The sequence below is a fragment of the Bombina bombina genome, chromosome 2 (genome assembly GCF_027579735.1).
Source record: "Bombina bombina isolate aBomBom1 chromosome 2, aBomBom1.pri, whole genome shotgun sequence".
Lineage (NCBI taxonomy): Eukaryota > Metazoa > Chordata > Amphibia > Anura > Bombinatoridae > Bombina > Bombina bombina.
Window position 1 is genome coordinate 485,204,310 of NC_069500.1, and position 20,916 is coordinate 485,225,225.

At 39.1% G+C, this 20,916-nt stretch overlaps 1 protein-coding gene across 2 annotated transcripts in view; it reads left to right on the top strand.

Annotated features, from left to right (window-relative positions):
- Positions 1–2,398: 2,398 nt before the first annotated feature.
- Positions 2,399–20,916, top strand: part of EMID1 (EMI domain containing 1) — a 272,782-nt gene continuing 254,264 nt past the window's right edge. Inside the window, exons 1-2 of one of the 2 annotated variants that reach the window (XM_053702174.1) lie at positions 2,399–2,530; positions 2,729–2,930. In XM_053702174.1, the coding sequence (XP_053558149.1) occupies positions 2,779–2,930 (152 nt within the window). In that variant the 5' untranslated portion in view covers positions 2,399–2,530; positions 2,729–2,778. The other variant, XM_053702175.1, reaches the window with a different exon arrangement.

The window sequence follows — 20,916 nt, forward strand, 5'->3', positions numbered from 1 at the left end:
AGAACATACCATTTTAAACAACTTTCCAATTTAATTCTAATATCAAATTTGCTTCATTATCTTGTTATCCTTTGCTGAAGGAACAGCATTGCACTACTGGCAGCTAGCTGAACACATCTAGTTAGCCAATCAGAAGAGATAAATAGGAGCTCCCACTAGTGTAGGTTATATGCATATTATTTTTCAATAAGGCATAACAAGAGAACAAAGCACATTTAGAAATGAATTTAAACGTGTCTAAAAATGACATGATCTATCTGAATCAAGCAAGTTTAATTTTGACTTTCTTATCCCTTTAAAGATAATAACTTAGAAATAACAGCAATATTCTAAATAATGCACTATTTTGACCACAACATTTTTAAGGGTGTCATTTCAAGAGCATATCATGAAAACGAGAAATGAAATGTAAAAGCTGTGTTTGTACAGGCTGGTTAAAAAGTAAATTTGGCAGACCAGATAACCAATTATAATTTAAAAGTGTATCTAATTTTGCAAACATGCTTTTTACAGCGCATTACAGAAAATTTGAGAGATGAATATGACTCCCAGGCTAAAAGAGCTTTACAATTTGTGAACTTGTCAGAGCATGCAAGAGAGAGCACGAGAAACTGAATGGCGCAAGATTAATATATATATATATATATAAATATGTTCTTTTCAAGGTACTTTATTGTAGATATCGGTAAATAAATGTATTACACAGCCACATACCTATTATAGCTAAAAGTTATACTTTGGTGTGCTAGACTCTCTACTTTGAATACATTTTACTCTGGAATTTAGATCAACTTCAGACTATGTTTTATAATTGCACTAAATATAGAAATCCGCCCAAGTCATGTTATGTCTTATTTAAATAGGAATGGCTGATTTCAGCACGTTTGGAGCCACAGAGAAAGGTTTTCAGCACATGAATAGACTAGAAGGGTTAATTTATTCGTACAAAACATTAACTGACACACAGAACCCGTCTCCTGTGTTTCATACAAATAGACTTAGGAATTCCCTCTCATGTTGATGACAGTGACAGAAAACCCATGACTTACATATGTAAGGGGTACAGGCCTCTCTCTGTGCGTGCGACAGTGGAGTAGATTCACTAGCAGCCTCTTCATTCTAAAGTCATCTCTTTCTGTTAATCTATATTTCTAGTTAATTTGAGAATAGAGAGCTGTGTGGGTTTTAGTAAATTAAAGGGCCACAATAGACGAAAAATGACAGGCTCTAATTTGTTAGATTATGTCATTTTAAGACTATCGACCCAGCACTACTTTGTGTTTAACCCCTGCAAAGGGTTAAACACAAAGTAGAAGGTCCGCTTGGGACCCACAGAGCACTTCTGGTCCTGAGAGGAAACCAATGCTGATTAGTTCAGAGGTGGTTTCTGTTCAGTATCAGCTGTGCTCTGCTTGTCCCAAGAGGTAGGCTTAAAATGACATAATCTAACAAATTAGAACAAGTAATCTTTCTCTGATTATGGCAATTTGAAACCCTTTCAACAAAGGATAACAAGAAAATGAAGAAAATTTGATAATAAAAGTATGTTGGAAAGTTGTTTAAAATTGTATGTTCTATCTAAATCATGAAAGAAAAATGTTTGGTTTTACTGTATGTCCTTTTTACTCCAGAGAAAATAGGATTGGTGAGACTGGAAAAAGGATAGCGGTTATTAGTAACTCTACATGCAACGAATGTGAGGCAGCCCCTCTCTTGCACGTGACACTGCTAAATTCCCTATGATGTCCTTCCAACTTCACCTTCTTCATCAGCCTCAAAAAATCACCAATGTCTGTGTTATTCACAAAAGCTCACTCATCTATCCTTTAATAGATCAGATGCATAGAATACTGAGGAACTTGTGTAGCTGGAGAAATCACTTGGTAAATTCTGCCACTCCAAAGTATTTCAAACTCTGTGACAAAACACTGTGGCTTTTTTCATTATTTTGAGCATTTCAAGCTCAGATACAAACATTGATCAAAATCAGGTCCCATCAAGCGCATTTTAATGTTCTGTGAAAAGTAAAAACAAATTAGTGTCTGGAATAAAATGTGCTAATATGACAGAAGCCAGAGAGCAAGTAAAAGGAAGGAAAGGGGCTGAGGGAAAGACTGTTACAGAGAGCAAAGCAAGGAATGAGACACAGAGATTGATCTTTTGCATTTAAAACAGCCACAAAGGACATGAATTGCTTCAATGTCTCTAAAAGAAATAAAAAGGACAACAGAGAGGGAGGAGAAAAGAGAGACTGAGGAGGGTTGAGGGAGTTAAAAAAAAAAGGGAAAAAGGGAAAGAAAGAAGCAAAAAAAGAAGAAAAAAAGTGAGAGAGTGAGGAAGTGAAAAGGGAGGGGAAGGAAAGGAGGGTAGGTAAGAGGAGGAGAGGGTGAGGGGAGGCTATCCCAACCATTTAAAACCACTCAATTGTTTGGGATTTCTAAGCCGGTCCAGAGCGAGGAGGCTGTCTGTGCACTTTTCTTTACTCTGTTGTCTCTTCGGCGTGGGGGGCACATACTGAGAAAGGCAGGGGGTAAGGATGGGGAGGGTTACACTTCTTATTTAGGGGCTGGCTGGAGGCCGCATTTGTCCTCAGCTGCTTTGAGTTTTTTTTATTGTTATTAAGGATCACAAGCCTGTTTCCCCAGGACAGGGAAGGAGCACGCTGAGCTTTACCTGAGCCCATGAAAGGGGGAGCACAAGCACACTTTTAACTCTTTACTCTCCACAGAAGCTCTCCATCAACATATTTACACATCGGAGGACAGAGCAGGGTGCACTATGGGACAGAGGGTGCTGCTGTACTGCTGCTGGCACATAGCACTATGCACACTGATGGACAAAGGTGGATGCACATGGACTTCTGGTGCTCAGTACCGATATGCACCATCTCTGCAACAAAAACCCAGAGAGACACTGACTTCTCCACGAAGGTAACCAAAGATGTTTGGGGTGCTGGGAATTTAGATGAAGGAAGCTAATGCTATTACTTTTCATCCTAGCACAAGTAAGCACTGCAATGTGTTCATGAACATTCCAGGAAAGAAAGGGTTAAATCACTGGCTGCCAAACACAACTTTACACTCCCAATTTATTTTTTATTTTTAACAAAAATGTCTGTTTTATTGTTTTGGCCCCTAATGTTCTAGAGCTACACACAAAGCCGGCCTCTTATTCCTGAATGACAGTTATGTGTATTCTGCACTAGTGGTGTCTCACACTGTGAACAAGTTCCTACCACTGAGTGTACCCTGTCAGCTATTACTGCTTACACAGCAGCTTGAATGCACATTTATACTAACTAACCTATACCAAGCAGTGATATATACAATGGGAAAATATCACTAGATATGGGTTTAAAAAAAAACACTGAAAAATGTCACAGCTGCAAAATCATGTTGCTGATTCAGAAATGTAGGCAGCAGAAAATCACAGGTGGAAAAACCCATGTGACAAATTGTCACTGCGTCAAAAATATTGCCGTTGTGTGATGCAGCATTAAACTCTGGCTGCATCCTTAAAGGGACACTGAACCCAATTTTTTTCTTTTGTGATTCAGATAGAGCATGCAATTTTAAGCAACTTTCTAATCTATTGTTAATTTTTCTTCTTTCTCTTGCTATCTTTATTTGAAAAAGAAGGCATCTAAGCTAAGGAGCCAGCCAATTTTTGGTTCAGAGCATGGGCAGCCCTTGTTTATTGGTGCTGTCCAATCAGAAAAGACAACCCAGGTTAATCACCAAAAATGGGCTGGCATCTAAACTTACATTCTTGCTTTTCAAATAAAGATACCAAGAGAATGAAGAAAAATTGATAATAGGAGTAATTAGAAAGTTGCTTAAAATTGAATGCTCTATCTGAATCACAAAAGAAAAAAATTAAGTATGTCAAAAGAATTGAAATAAGGTAGCAGTCTGCAGATGCTTAGATACAATTTTATCATAGAGGTAAAAAGTAAATTAATATAACCGTGTTGGTTATGCAAAACTGGGGAATGGGTAATAAAGGGATTATCTGTCTTTTTAAACAATAAAAATTCTGGAGTAGACTGTTCCTTTAATAATTGTAGTAAAGTAGTCTGAATCTATATTGCTGGTTAAAGTGAAGGTCAATTTTCAGCAATGAGTGCCCGGTTTTTAAAAATACTTTTAAAAACAGGGGCACTTTCATTGATGAAAGTTTACATTGCACCGGATTTGTAGAAATACTTAACTTTTACTTCTCCAAAACCGGATCGCTGATCCCCCGCCTTCTTCTTCCTGCTGTACAAACACAGCAATGACGAAACCGGCTTCCTCCAATCACAGCAGGGCATCACGAGATGGACGCTCTGGGGGGGAAGCCATGATTGGAGGAAGCCGGTTTTGTAATTTCTGACGTCAGTACAGAGGAACTGAGGCTGGGATCGGCGATACGGTTTTGGAGAAGTAAAAGTTAAGTATTTCTACAAATTTGGTGCAATGTAAACGTTCATCAATGAAAGTGCCCCTGTTTTTAAAAGTATTTTTAAAAACCAGGCACTCATTGTTGAAAATTTACCTTCACTTTAAAATAATAGGTTTTTTATTTGTAAAACACAACCAGGAAGGTTAATTTTATATTAGTGTTAAGTTTTGTGCTGACTAAAAAAGGAATAAGGAAAATAACCTGGTGCAGTGAAACAGATCTTCATTGTTATATACTCAAATGTATGTGCCCATTGTATTGTGCATAGCTGCAAGTGTGCATATATTATGTTATGGATAGAGGATTCCAGTGCATTTTATATAAAACATACATTCCAGCAAATGAGGGTTTACATGTTAATGAGAAATGCTTATCTGCTACATAATATAGTAATTCATTGCTGGGCTTTTCGATGCATGATTAAAAAATGTAGTAAAATATTGCTTTAAACTAACAACCATGCAGCTGTGATGTAATTGTTTGGTAGTAAAAACAATATTGTTGTCAGTGAATGAAGAAGTCTGTTATTTGATAATGATTTGTAGGTTAGTTGATTGCAAGCGATATGTGTCTTAAAGAGCTTTCAATCTAATTCACAAAATATGGGAACATTATCAACAGCATTTTTTTTTTAATTCAAAGGAAATACACATTTGTATGACAGTTTGCTATGTATGGAAGGAAGGCAGATTGAGAAGCTGCTGATGGGTTAATCAGGTTTCCTACCCTTTAACTATAATAAAGTATATTGAATTAGTCCAACGTGCCAAAGGATATGTGTTGTGCCCAGGTGTAGCTGCCTGTAGTACAAAAGGCTCTGCCAGCCACTGTCTAGGGAGAGGTTAAAGTCTGGATATTTGTGGTCTGAGGATGTGGAAGTGGGAACACTAACAGTTTATAGAGGAAAATCAACAGAGGAAGAGCAGAGACAAACAGGCTGTCAGCAGAAAAGGCATAGCTCACTATTATTGCTGTACCCACCCAGTGAGTACACTGTGTGACCTCCATTAGAATTGTGCTGTCACTGCTGTTATTCTACTTATCCCCATTATGCACTGTATATTGTATATACTGTAATATTCCTACATGAATTCCATTATACACCGTGCTATTATTAATGCCATTAATATTCCTATTAGGGTTCAGGCCAAACCTGAACACTCGTGGGCCGTGCACAGCAGAATTTCTTTTTGCAGAGTACACACTACAAATAGTAGCACATAAACACAAACTGGCACATATATATTCACACTCACACACTAACATACACTCTCACACACTCACTCTAACACACTAGCACGCTCTCACACAGACACACACACTGACAAACACAAAGACACACACACACTGTCATACACATAGACACATACACACAAAGACACTACCACACCGTATGTGCAGTATGTCGCAAATGCACAATGTCACCTTTCTGGTTGTGGCTGTTTCCCATTTGCATGTCCGGGTCTGACTCAGCTTCATGCCATGACACAGAAATGGAAACCCAAACTGTCCAGGTCATTCCCAGACAGGTGGCAACCCTAATTCCTATACGTGTGCCGTTATACACTACACTACCATTACTATTTCTATACTGATGCCATTAAATACTGTACTGTTACTACTATTCTTATCATAAAGCCAATGTACGCTACCAAGTTACTGATATTCCTATACTAAACACATGACTCCCTGCACTAAGTAATCCTTATAATACAGTTTGCTGTCACTATATTTCCAATATTCCAATACTGAGGTCTATTGTTTAGTAAGTACATTTCTAGTTGTACAGTATATTGGCCTTTTATACAATGTGATGTGACTGTTCCTACATGAATGCTTATTATACTGTGTGCTGCTACTGTTATCTCAGTACTGACTCCTATTATACACTGCGATATCACTGCTGTGTATATAGTGACCAACATTATACACTGTGGTGTCACTGCTGATTATATACGTACCTAAATTATAACTGTGGTTTCACTGCAGCGTCTATAATAAGCCCTTTTTTTGTTACAATTTATTCTTTTACTGACCCATTACAATATCCTACTGGAAAAAATGCCCACAACTGAAACATTGCACTAGATTCATTGAAGTCTATTAGGCTGCAGTGGGGCCTTGGAATTAACGCAAATTCACGTTTGAAATTTATTGAGGCCCACTTAACCTATCTTTTCTAGCAGATCCTCAGTTTTTTACATTAACATACATAGATGTGTTAAATGATCACGGTTAAGTGTGAAGAACAATGAATACAACTGTAACACTTTGAAAACAGATTTGCAAAACAGGTTCTGTAAATGTTTGTAACTATTAATAAATATTTGCATGTCTGCTTTATGGTAATGCTGCTGGATAGAACGGAATTTGCCTCTGCAATTTCGCAGATGCGAACAAGAAGCTCCCCGTAGGTGTTTCAGGGTATTCTAAATGTGTGGTCTGGATTTTTCTCCTATTGCACAACTCAGCATGTGGGCTTTAGAAAGACACAATTGCTCATGTAAAGTGTCATGTCTCACTGTTGTTTCTTGCTATATCAAAGTTGATAAAGTTGTATTTTTTTCTTTTGAGCATGTGTTAGAGTGGACATTTTTATACAGGGTGTTGTTGTTTTTTTTAATTTGCTTTTTTGTTATTTTTTTAAAACATTTGTGTGATGTCTGTATCCTTGACAGTGGAAATCATTCTACGTGGCGGGAAATTAGCACTTGCTAGACAGAAGTTGCTTCATTGATTTCAGTGGAGCTGATCTCAACACTTGCTGCTCTGAAGAGGGCGCATACAAATCTTTATCAATTTTCAAGCAATGATTTTTTACTGGCAATATATGTTTTACCAACTAGTCTCATTGAAACTAGCTCATTGTGTTAAATCAACACACTAAAACGTGTACATTATAAACACAACAATAAAAGGCGTGAAGTATTAATATTATGTATGGAGAACTAGCCTAATTTATATCTCTATATCTTGAAAAAAGTAAAGTTACAAATCTGACCCCTGGCTCTGCAGCCCCTCTCAGCCACATGCCCACATCAGACCTCAGATCAGATTAAAAACCCTGCAGTCCCTCTCACATGCATGTCTACATCATACCTCAGATCAGACACATCATCTTGCAGCCCCTCTCAGCCACATGCCCACATCAGACCTCAGATCAGATTAAAAACCCTGCAGTCCCTCTCACATGCATGTCTACATCATACCTCAGATCAGACACATCATCCTGCAGCCCCTCTCAGCCACATGCCCACATCAGACCTCAGATCAGATTAAAAACCCTGCAGTCCCTCTCACCTGCATGTCTACATCATACCTCAGATCAGACACATCATCCTGCAGCCCCTCTCAGCCACATGCCCACATCAGACATCAGATTAAAAACCCTGCAGTCCCTCTCACCTGCATGTCTACATCATACCTCAGATTAGACCCATCATCCTGCAGCCCCTCTTTAGCCACATGCCCACATAAGACCTCCGAATAGACACCTGGCCATGTAGCTTCTCTAACCTGCATGTCCAGATGACATCAGACCTAGTTTATGAAAGAGCTCTTAGCTATTACCTTACACATCTGACCTCCGATCAACCCCCCCCCCCTTTAAGTCACGGAACAATTTAGACTACAGAGCAGACATCTTGTTTCACAGTCCCTGTCTTCCATTGACAAATATCTGACCTCAGATCAAGCCCCTGGTTCCCTTTCAGCTACATGTCTACACAAAACCTGAGATTAGACCCACTGCCTTACCGCCCCTCTTCCATATGCCCAAATCAGAACTCAGATCAAGCACTTGCTGTGTAGTCCCTTATGCTACAAGCTTATTCTTTAGAACTCTGATCAGACTCCAGGCCCTAAAACTCTTTTCTCAAATCATAGTTTTATTTAGCTGCCATTTTTAATGTTCCACATTCGATTGCATTGTCTAAATTTAAATAATGAATCAAACAACGGAAAAGTGAAAAAGGCAGGCACTACTCAGGAGCAAAAAAAATACAAATAAAGTGTAAAAACAGTAATCTTTAATTCCATATTAAAACATACATAAAGACATGGCACAGTTACTGCAAAAATGACAGATCTGACGTGTTTTGTGCCCTCTAGTGGCATTTACTCATAGACTGACTGAATCCCCTATTACATGTTATGCTGTCAGTCTTATTGCCATTTTGATAATATTAACATTTACACTGTCACTCCTATTCCTGTACCAACCCCACAAACAAAATACCCAATTATTATTATTATTATTATTATTATTATTATCAATAGTAATAATAATGTGAATATGATGAATCATGTATAAATTATCAATTATCTGCATAGTATTGACACTGCATAACCACAAAATACCGGCATGGATCTGAGGCATTTGAGGATCCTAATCTTGAAATATTACAATCTTGATGATGGAACTTGAGAAAGTTTGTGCCAGGGAGAAATTGCAGTCTTAAAGTATATTATGTCTATAAACGTATTGAGGTTAGAAATCAGAAGCAGTGTTATGTGTCCAGACAATCTATCTCGTGGGATTTGTCTATCCTTGCTTTACACATAAAACCATATTCATTTTTACCTAAGTATGCAGTTACTGTCTAGATCACTCACTCACCCAGATGCCTTACACACACACACATACAATGTAACTGAAAGGGTCTCTGGCGCACATCAAATAGGAGCAGCTCTCTGTTTACCCCTGGAGCAGTCTAAGTCGGTGTCTTTGACTGGCACTCCCTATTCCTATTAAGAAAATTTGGCTCCCCTGGGGCAGATACAGCAACAACAAAAAATCCCAGGACTATGTATATGTATGCTTTTTTTTTTTTTGGGTGATTACATTGTATCTGTCTATTTGTATGAGAATGAATAAATATCACCTTTTTGTGCATACAAACAAATATCTGTCTATGAGTCTGTATGTGTGAGTTGGTGTGTGTATGTACAAGATGTATATTAGTGTGTAAGCATACAAAACTACTCCTAATTAGTGAGAAATTAAAATGTATGGGTACCTTAGAAAGTGGACTAGACAAATAGGACAGACATACAAAAGCACTAACTGTAAATTAAACAAACAAAAACAAACAACCTAAAGCTAAACAGACTGACAATGCACTAGTGGTATGACGCTGAACACAGCCACTGAGCCAATCAGGGATGACACATGTGTGTAACCTACAATTACAGTGTTTCGCTAAAAATCAGTCAGTCAAAGACAACTATGGGCTAGATTACAAGTGGAGCGCTAAATTATCGCGCTCAAGCAAATGGGCAAGTTTGCCCGTTTGCAGGAGTGCAATCATTAACCAGTCGTTACAAATGGCTGGTTATTGCTACTGTGAGCTCAGACGATCCTAACTCTGGTTAATTTTCTAAAAATTACCCAAATGCCCTCAAAATGGAGGGCATTATAGTTTTTTTATAAAAAAAAAATAATCTAACATTTTTTTTTAAATAAAAAACAACTGCACTAGGCAGTTTTGGGGCTTTAAAGTTGATGGGAGTGGGGTGTTAGGAAAAAACGGCACTAAAAAGAGTCTTTACATTGTGGTCTATGGGAACTGTGTGTTCTCATAGGCCGCAATGTAAATGTATATGCTTATATACATATCCTATATAATAAATGGCAAAGTGTTTTTGTCCGAAGCTGTCATGCGCAGTAGAGACTGGCGTCGTGTGGTGGAGTGGGCGTGGCCGGGCGGGGGCAACGTGGGTGGGGCAGGGCATGACGTGGGCGGGGCCAGATACCGGGGCCAGCTGCTAAGAGACAGAGAGCTCTAAAGAGGGGGATAGAGAGAACAGAAGAGGGGGGGTAGAGAGAGGGAGAGAGAGACAGCAAAAGAGAGAGGGGGAGAGAGAAAGCAAAAGAGAGAGGGGGGAGAGAGAAAGCAAAAGAGAGAGGGGGAGAGAGAAAGCAAAAGAGAGAGGGGGGAGAGAGAAGGGGGGAGAGAGAGCACAAAAGAGAGGGGGAGAGAGAGCACAAAAGAGAGGGGGGAGAGAGAGCACAAAAGAGAGGGGGGAGAGAGAGCACAAAAGAGAGGGGGGAGAGAGAGCACAAAAGAGAGGGGGGAGAGAGAGCACAAAAGAGAGGGGGAGAGAGACAGCACAAAAGAGAGGGGGAGAGAGAGTAAAAGAGGGGGGGAAAGAGAGCAAAAGAGAGGGGGGGGGGAAAGAGAGCAAAAGAGAGCGGGGAGAGAGAGAGCAAAAGAGAGGGGGGAGAGAGAGAGAGCAAAAGAGAGGGGGGAGAGAGAGAGAGCAAAAGAGAGGGGGAGAGAGAGAGAGCAAAAGAGAGGGGAGAGAGAGAGCAAAAGAGAGGGAGGAGAGAGAGAGCAAAAGAGAGGGGGGAGAGAGCAAAAGAGAGGGGGGAGAGAGAGAGCAAAAGAGAGGGGGGAGAGAGAGAGCAAAAGAGAGGGGGGAGAGAGAGAGAGCAAAAGAGAGGGGGGAGAGAGAGAGTAAAAGAGAGGAGGGAAGAGTAAAAGAGAGGGGAGAGAGAGAGCAAAAGAGAGGGGAGAAAGATAGAGCAAAAGAGAGGGGGGATAGAGAGAGAGCAAGGGGTGGGACCGCTGTACTGCAAAAAATGGCCCGTGTACACGGGCTTTAGGACTAGTGTATGTGTATATATATATATATATATATATATATTAATATGTATGTATACACATATTAACACATAAATATATATGTATATAGTCATATATATTTATATTTGCTGCCCGTCGCTGCGTTACTTACCCTCTTTGATGTGCGAGTTTCTGATGCCATCTCCGACGGCATCATAGCGAGGCTTCCATAGGAGCCTATGGAAGCACACTCTCGTGAGCGCAATGCTTCCTAGCGATGCGAACACAAGATTGCATTCACATTGCACATAACTTGTAATACCAGCCCACATTATCGTGCCCTGGTATTACAAAGTGGAGCAGTAATATTGCTTGCATGCAAGCGATATATAGTACTCCACTTGTAATCTAGCTCGATGTGTTTACCACTTCGAGGGGGTTAAACATGGTCGTGTTCAAGCAATTGTATACTGTAATAATAAAATTGTATTATTATTATTTTATTATTGCTCTTTGATGTTCCTGTTTATAGATAAATAATGATAACAGGTAGATAACATAAAACTGCAACCTTAAAATGATGATGAATGAGCAGCAACACACTATGATGAGCTAGATGAGCACATCGGATAAGCCAATGACAAGAGTCATATTTGAGCCACCAATCAGCAGCTTGCTACCAGTAGTGTGTTGCTGCTCCTGAGCCTACCATGGTATGTTTTTCAATAAAGGATACCAAAAGATCAAAGTAAATTAGATAATAGAAGTCAATTGGAAAGCTGTTTAAAATTGTATGCTCTATCTGAATCGTGAAATAAAATATTTGGGTTTCAAGAAAAATGCAAACTTTTAATCATTTAGCAATGACATTAAAAAATTGTAAAACTGTTCCTTAAACTTTAATAAATATTATTTAACTTGAACTAATAATTAGAATATTTGACAAACATATTTTCTATTTGTTTGGGGGGGGGGGGGGGGTTTCAGGGTTTTTTCACAAATTTGTTCTAGTAGTAGCAGCTGACCTGAGATTGACCAGAATTTAAAGGGAGAAGGTAGAGGGAAGCAGCACTCTTACTCCATAGTCCTTAAAATCCAAAAGGTTTATTTCAAAAAATGTTTAAAACACGTAGAAAAGTAGACAAGCACAGCACAATACAAATGCAAGCTATACAGGTGGAGGGGGGGGAGCAAATCCTTACATGTTTCGTGCTATGCAGCACTTAATCATAGGACATTAAGCTGCTGTGTACAAGTAAAGTAGAATGGCTAGGCTATAGTTTTTTGTTTGTTTGTTTGTTTTTTAAATAGTGTGCCAAATCGGCCCACTAAATTTTATTAATCTTTTTTAATTTTTTTACATTAAATGGGAAAAAGAAATATATTTACAGCTTAATAACAAACAAACATAAAAGAAAAACAAAACAAGAAAAAAAAACAGGAAAACATACGGCTTGATTACGAGTCTTGCGTTATGAGTAAAAAAGCAGCATTAAGCCTCATAACGCTGCTTTTTTACTACCGCTGGTATTACGAGTCTTGCAGATTTAGGGGCACCGCACACTTTTTTGGCCTTACCGCAAATAAATTTACGCAAATTGCGTATATACTTTTTTTCTATGGGACTTCCATAGCGCCGGTATTATGTCGGAATTAAGGTTGAAAAAATCCTATTGGCTGATGCAATCAACAAATAGGATTGAACTTCAATCCTATTGGCTGATCCAATCAGCCAATAGGATTGAGCTCACATTCTATTGGCTGTTCCAAACAGCCAATAGAATGCAAGCTCAATCCTATTGGCTGATTGGATCAGCCAATAGGATTGAACTTCAATCCTATTGGCTGATTGGATCAGCCAATAGGATTTTTTTTAACCTTAAATTCTGATTGGCTGATTGAATTCTATCAGTCAATCGGAATCTAAGGGACGCCATCTTGGATGACGTCATTTACAGGAACCTTCATTCAGCAAGAAGACGTCGATTGAAGAGGATGCTCCACGCCGGATGTCTTGAAGATGGAGCCGCTCCACGTCGGAAGGATGAAGATAGAAGATGCCGTCTGGGTGAAGACTTCTGCCCGTCTGGAGGACCACTTCTGCCCGTCTGGAGGACCACTTCTGCCAGCTTCATTGAGGACATCTTGCCGCTTGGATGAAGACTTCTCCCGGTAAGTGGATCTTCGGGGTTAGTGTTAGGATTTTTTAAGGGTGTATTGGGTGGGTTTTATTTTTAGGTTAGGGCTTTGGGCTGCATTAGAGCTAAATGACCTTTTAAGGGCAATGCCCATTCAAATGTCCTTTTTCAGGGCAATGGGGAGCTTAGGTTTTTTTAGTTAGGGTTTTATTTGGGGGGTTGGTTGTGTGGGTGGTGGGTTTTACTATTGGGGGGTTTGTTTGTATTTTTTTTTACAGGTAAAAGAGCTGATTTCTTTGGGGCAATGCCCCGCAAAAGGCCCTTTTAAGGGCAATTGGTAGTTTAGTTTAGACTAGGGGTTTTTTTTATTTTGGGTGGGCTTTTTTTATTTTAATAGGGCTATTAGATTAGGTGTAATTAGTTTAAAGATCTTGTAATTTCTTTTTTATTTTCTGTAATTTAGTGCTTGTTTTTTGTAATTTAGCTAATTGTTTTGAATTTAGTTAATTGTATTAAATTTAGGGAATTTATTTAATTGTAGGGTTAGGTTAGGTGTTAGTGTAAGACAGGTTAGGTTTTATTTTACAGGTCAATTTGTATTTATTTTAGCTAGGTAGTTATTAAATAGTTAAAATAAATACAAACTTGCCTGTAAAATAAAAATAAACCCTAAGCTAGCTACAATGTAGCTATTAGTTATATTTTAGCTAGTTTAGGGTTTATTTTATAGGTAAGTATTTAGTTTTAAATAGGAATTATTTAGTTAATGATAGTAAATTATATTTTAATTATATTTAAGTTTTAGGGGTTAATAAATTTAATATAGTGGCAGCGACATTGGGGTTAATAAATGTAGGTAGGTGGTGGCGATGTTAGGGCAGATTAGGGGTTAATATGTTTATTTTAGTGGCAGCGACATTGGGGGCGGCAAATTAGGGGTTCATGTTAGGGTGTTAGGTGTAAACATAAATTTAGTTTCCCCATAGGAATCAATTGGGCTGCGTTTCTGAGCTTTACGCTGCTTTATGGCAGGTGTTAGACTTTTTCTCAGCCGGCTCTCCCCATTGATGTCTAGGGGAAAATCGTGCATGAACACGTACAACCAGCTCACCGTTGACTTAAGCAGCGCTGGTATTGGAGTGCGGTATGGAGCTCAATTTTGCTCTACGCTCACTTCTTGCCTTTTAACGCCGGGTTTGTAAAAACCTGTAATACCAGCGCTGTAGCTAAGTGAGCGGTGACAATAACGTGCAAGTTAGCACCGCACCCTTCATAACGCAAAACTCGTAATCTGGCCGATAGTATTTTCATGTTATAGCTTTCACCAATAAAAAATCACCAAATTAATTGTATTTTTTCCTTGAAAAGAGAGAGAAGAAAAAAAAAAAAGGAAGTGCCCCCTCTCTCTCCTCCCCCTACTCTCCTCCCCCTACTAACCTCCAAATATATCCCCATCTCTGGTGACTTTTTTTAAGTTAAATTAAATATCTCCCCTGATATCTAGCATCCTTGTTTGTGGGAGATAATCCGCCAGAACTAAAGCAAGAAATGATTCCGACCTTCTAATAGGCGCTATAAATTGTAGTTGTACCGCAGATAGCCATGGCAGGATACATTTTTTCCATTTTGAAAAAATGCCTTCATATGCAGTTCTGAAAATATTTTTATATCATGCAAGTCTAGAGTCATTTGTATATGCATTTTATGTACTAATTCGGCTATGCTAGGGGCCTTAAATTCCTTCCAACTTCTTAATATAAGATTACGTGTAGCCAGAATAACCGTATTAGCTAAGTTTTGCGTGCCAATATCAAGATGGGATTGAGCATAGTATAAAAAGAAACAGTGAAAATCTGAGAACGTTATCTTTTTATCTAAAAATTTTTTAACCAATAGTTGACTTTAAACTAGAGTTGTCTAATTTTAGTACAAGGCCACATACATATCTGCCCTTACACTTCTACATTTACAGCAAACATTATTCTGTTGGTTTTTGGACCATTTTGAAATTCTTTAAGGGATCAAATAAAGATTATTGATTAATTTAAGTTGTGACTCTCTCCAGCTCACAGACTCCGTTGCTAATTCGGCTAATCTAATACTTTTCATAACAACATATTCCATTATTTTTGTTAATTTTTTGTTGATTTCTTTAATGTATATTTTTCCTATTCGGTCAAGAAGGGATGTGTACCAAAAAGAAATAGAATGCACTCCTACCATATATAGTTTAAGACCATTAGGTATCACCTGTGTAGCCCATCCAAACCCATGGATCTGTTGTATCTGTCTATAATAATTCCTCAGCTGAAGATATGCATAGAAAGTTTTTGCTGGCAAATGGCAATTCAAATTTCAATGAAATACTTTCATAGGATTGAATTATTTCTGTGTTATCCTCTTGAAGTTGTACTAAATATCCAATACCCTTCATTTGCCATTCTTTGAAGATACAGTTGCAAGAAAATGTATGTGAACCCTTTGGAATGATATGGATTTCTGCACAAATTGGTCATAAAATGTGATCTGATCATCATCTAAGTCACAACAATAGACAATCACAGTCTGCTTAAACTAATATAGCACACAAATAATGAAATGTTGCCATGTTTTTATTGAACACACCATGTAAACATTCACAGTGCAGGTGGAAAAAGTATGTGAACCCCTAGACTAATGACATCTCCAAGAGCTAATTGGAGTGAGATGTCAGCCAACTGGAGTCCAATCAATGAGTTGAGATTGGAGGTGTTGGTTACAGCTGCCCTGCCCTATAAAAAACACACACCAGTTCTGGGTTTGCTTTTCACAAGAATCATTGCCTGATGTGAATGATGCCTTGCACAAAAGAGCTCTCAGAAGACCTACGATTAAGAATTGTTGACTTGCATAAAGCTGGAAAGTATCTCCAAAAGTCTTGCTGTTCATCAGTCAACGGTAAGACAAATTGTCTATAAATGGAGAAAGTTCAGCACTGCTGCTACTCTCCCTAGAAGTGGCCGTCCTGTAAAGATGACTGCAAGAGCACAGCGCAGACTGCTCAATGAGGTGAAGAAGAATCCTGGAGTGTCAGCTAAAGGCTTACAAAAGTCACTGGCAAATGCTAACATCCCTGTTAATCTATAATACATAAAACACTAAACAAGAATGGATTTCATGGTAGGATAAATAAACCAAATAGCAGGATGAGCAAGAGATTAATGTGGCTTAGAAATCACTCAGTGTGGTAAATAGTGAGTATTAATTCAGTGGAAAACAACCAATGCAGAAAGCAAGTAAAAAAAAAGTTCCAGATTAGATCGGAAACTGCTCCTTCATGTGGATACTGATTGCTGTTGCCATCGAATGTCCACGATGGCAATGGGGAAAATAAATCCCTTGTGCAATTAAAGAAAACAGTACTTGCCAAACAATATCTGTAATTATAAGCCGGCTCAGTGCACTCACCGATCTGTCCTTTCGAAGTCCAGGCTCCGTTGCAGATGCTGTCACTCGACCGCCCCGCACCTCAACTGCTGTTTATCAATCCTTAGTTCTCCAGTCGTCCCTGCGAAGACCAGGCTTCGTCACAGTGGGTCCCGGTGAAGAGACGCTGCACCGATGTGCAGCCGCTAGCTTCTGTAGAGCCGTCAAAACCGGAAGTGACCACAATACTCTGTGAACCAATGGGGGAGCTGGAAACAGGAGGTGCGTCCGTGGGCCTGTGCGTCTGAGCCAATGCTAATCTCCAGATATCGATACTGTGAATCCTCTCACCAAACAGCCGACTCCACGGCTTGCCACTTAGGAAGTGTTGCTGCTCTTTAGGGCATAGAAATCCAACCAGAAAGAAAGAGCAATGAGCAGCAACGATGAAGTAAAATAAAACGTAACTTTTATTGATGCATAGGCATTAAAAGTTCATGGAGGTGCAAAGATACAAGTGAAATATGACAGTATACGCGTTTCGGCGTTGTGCCGTAATCACTACTGCTAAAGAACGCTCAATGAGCTTGATTTAAAAAGGGTGTGTGAACCCCCTATTGGTCACGACACGGGACATAAGGTCTCGTATCAGGGAACATTTGTCCACCATTAGAGTGGGGAAATCATCCTCACCTATAGTCCAACACTTCTGTACCAAACACAACAAAGATGATGCCTCTTTCAAGTGGCAAGCCATAGATCATATACCAACTCCTAAAAGGGGGGGGATAGACAAAAGCTCCTTGAAAAGCGCGAGATGCTTTGGATTTTTAAACTTTCCACCAAACTACCACTTGGCCTTAATGCTGAATACGATTTAATCAATTATTGGGAATAATACACCCAATTCAGGGACATCATCCTATACAGTTTACAACCAGGTTTGCTGTCTGCGTAGTATTCTCCTTCTAGTGGTAATAGTATACACATATTTAGGTGTTACTTTCACCTTTTATTTACATATAAAGGTTTTTGTTCTATTATACTAAGTTAAAGTATTGTAGAACACCAATTTATTGTGTATACAACATACAAGTATCGCTTAATATACATATACAAACAATCTTTGTCTGTCGCTATGTTCTATTTTTATCTTTATATCTTGTTGGATTATGATTATGTAGGATTGATGTCTTTTTTGCTCATTTTGTTATATACAATTTTTCCACAAGAGCACTTTGTTATATCTTGCTCATCTTGCTATTTATACTCTGTTTAAAAATGTATGTTAACCATTGCAACAGGATTAGTGCGTATATATACATGTAATAATATATGAGCTCTAGGACCCAGGGTCGATCTTATCATTGTTTGTTGTGTTAGACAATTATCCTGACAGGTTCAGTGTCTCATTAGATACAATTGTGTGATGTCATGAAGGAGTATCCTTATTTGAATATGTTTTAACCAATAGGGGGTTCACACACCCTTTTTAAATCAAGCTCATTGAGCGTTCTTTAGCAGTAGTGATTACGGCACAACGCCGAAACGCGTATACTGTCATATTTCACTTGTATCTTTGCACCTCCATGAACTTTTAATGCCTATGCATCAATAAAAGCTACGTTTTATTTTACTTCATCGTTGCTGCTCATTGCTCTTTCTTTCTGGTTGGATTTCTATGCCCTAAAGAGCAGCAACACTTCCTAAGTGGCAAGCCGTGGAGTCGGCTGTTTGGTGAGAGTATTCACAGTATCGATATCTGGAGATTAGCATTGGCTCAGACGCACAGGCCCACGGACGCACCTCCTGTTTCCAGCTCCCCCATTGGTTCTCAGAGTATTGTGGTCACTTCCGGTTTTGACGGCTCTACAGAAGCTAGCGGCTGCACATCGGTGCAGCGTCTCTTCACCAGGACCCACTGTGACGAAGCCTGGTCTTCGCAGGGACGACTGGAGAACTAAGGATTGATAAACAGCAGTTGAGGTGCGGGGCGGTCGAGTGACAGCATCTGCAACGGAGCCTGGACTTCGAAAGGACAGATCGGTGAGTGCACTGAGCCGGCTTATAATTACAGATATTGTTTGGCAAGTACTGTTTTCTTTAATTGCACAAGGGATTTATTTTCCCCATTGCCATCGTGGACATTCGATGGCAACAGCAATCAGTATCCACATGAAGGAGCAGTTTCCGATCTAATCTGGAACTTTTTTTTTTTTACTTGCTTTCTGCATTGGTTGTTTTCCACTGAATTAATACTCACTATTTACCACACTGAGTGATTTCTAAGCCACATTAATCTCTTGCTCATCCTGCTATTTGGTTTATTTATTTTTCATATAGTGCTGTTGGGCAGCACTCCGGGTTTGAGTTCAGAAGATTTATTGGAAGTTGTTTTATTATGGAGGAGACACAACAACAATTCTATTCACTGATACCCATTGGTCCTAGGGATGAACTTCCAACAGAACTTGCTAAGATATTTTCAACCAATAAATCTGACCTTGCACTTACAGACTTGTTCCAAGAAATGGATAAACTGTGTACCAAAGAGACTAGATTACAGTGGGATATATGGACACTGGGGAAATATTTAGAAATGAAAATGATACCAAGAGGTCTTAGAATCTCTAAATATCCCACTTTTGAAACCGATGACACTGAGTTCATAGATAATTGGAACACTATACTTAATGAATGTTCTGTAAGATTAATGATTTTGTTGATGGCATACAAAAACAAATTGTTGAATGATTTGAGAGAAAACATTAATACCATTCAAGTTGAGCTTAATACACGTAAACATGAAATTGATTACCCTAGGTTTGATGAGGTACTGAGGAAGTCTATGGCCAATATTAAAACCTCGGTTATGAATACTAAGCATGTTAAATACCTACGTGATCAGGCAGATTATGACACTGATACCATACATGTGTGGAATAGGACACAGAGGTTTCATACTCGCAGACAGCATAACAGAAACAGGAGTAGGGGTAGGTCACGCAATAGGAATCATAGATCTAATAGCAGCCAACGTGTTACTTTTTCAGATAGTGATGTGGAGTCTGGGGATGATAAATATATCACAGATAATGAACCATCTAGTGAAATAAGACCTGGTATTCTAAAAAACACTATCACACAGAAAGCACAGACACCATATATCAGTACGGGACAGTCTGTTAAATCTAAAAATACCAGCAATACAAACATTCAAATCACACCAGCCCACAATCCAACAGATTTACAACAGGCACAAATGCCCCACACGAGTAACACATTAATGGATCAGGTTTTTCCCAAAGCCCCCATGAACCCCAAGGGGGGAGGGAATACACAGAAAACCCAAAATCGTTACCCCTCAAGGGCCCTGAAAGGAACCAACAACAAATATGCACCTTCAGTGTGATTAATTTATCCAGCATTGTCTTGAGTGATTCACAAGTCAAACTTTTAAGTCTAGGATTAGGCTTTGTACCACTTGCTAGATTTGACTTATTCAAGACGATGTTGGATATTAATCGTTTAGTCCGCAATATAACATTGAAAAAACATTTCTCTGACACAGAGCAAGACATTTTTCCCACCTCAGCTGACTCTACTGGCTCCAAAATCACAAGGGTAAACCTAAACAGTGACCTCACGTTTTCTGAAACTTGTGATATAATTACCTTGGATTCTATGGACAGGGAGAGTACAGCTGACACGAGCATAGAACATATTGACAAATTTATTGGCTACAAAAAACCCTCTACGTTTTATCCTGTCCACAGCAGAGGCCCCCTTGTAGAAAAATTCTATAATAGAGTAGAGAAGGACCTCAGGGACCTTGCTCTTCATGGCAAAAAATCTCCTGATAATTTATCACGATCAGAGAGAATAGCCCTAGAAGAGTTAAAGGATAATGATCAAATTGTGATACGTAACGCTGATAAGGGGGGCTCTGTTGTGGTCATGGATACTGTGGACTATATAAATGAGGCCTTGCGTCAATTGAACGATCCCATTCAGTACACACTCCTCAGCACTAATCCCACGAAACGTTTTCAGGTAGAACTTATGCACCTTCTGGATGATGGTTTGGAAAAAGGTTTTTTGGATAGAAATACCTTTGATTACTTATACGTCGAGTTTCCGGTTACTCCTGTATTCCATCATCTCCCGAAGGTGCATAAGTCCCTGGAAAACGTCACTGGTCGTCCTATAGTTAGTGGGATCGGATCCCTTTTTGAACACCTTTCAGAGTGGCTTGATGCCATTCTGTGTCCTTTGGTTAAAGCTCTACCGAGCTATTTACAGGACACTAAACATGTTTTGAGGGTTATGGAAGGCCTGACTTGGGACTCTCTGTGCAATTGGTT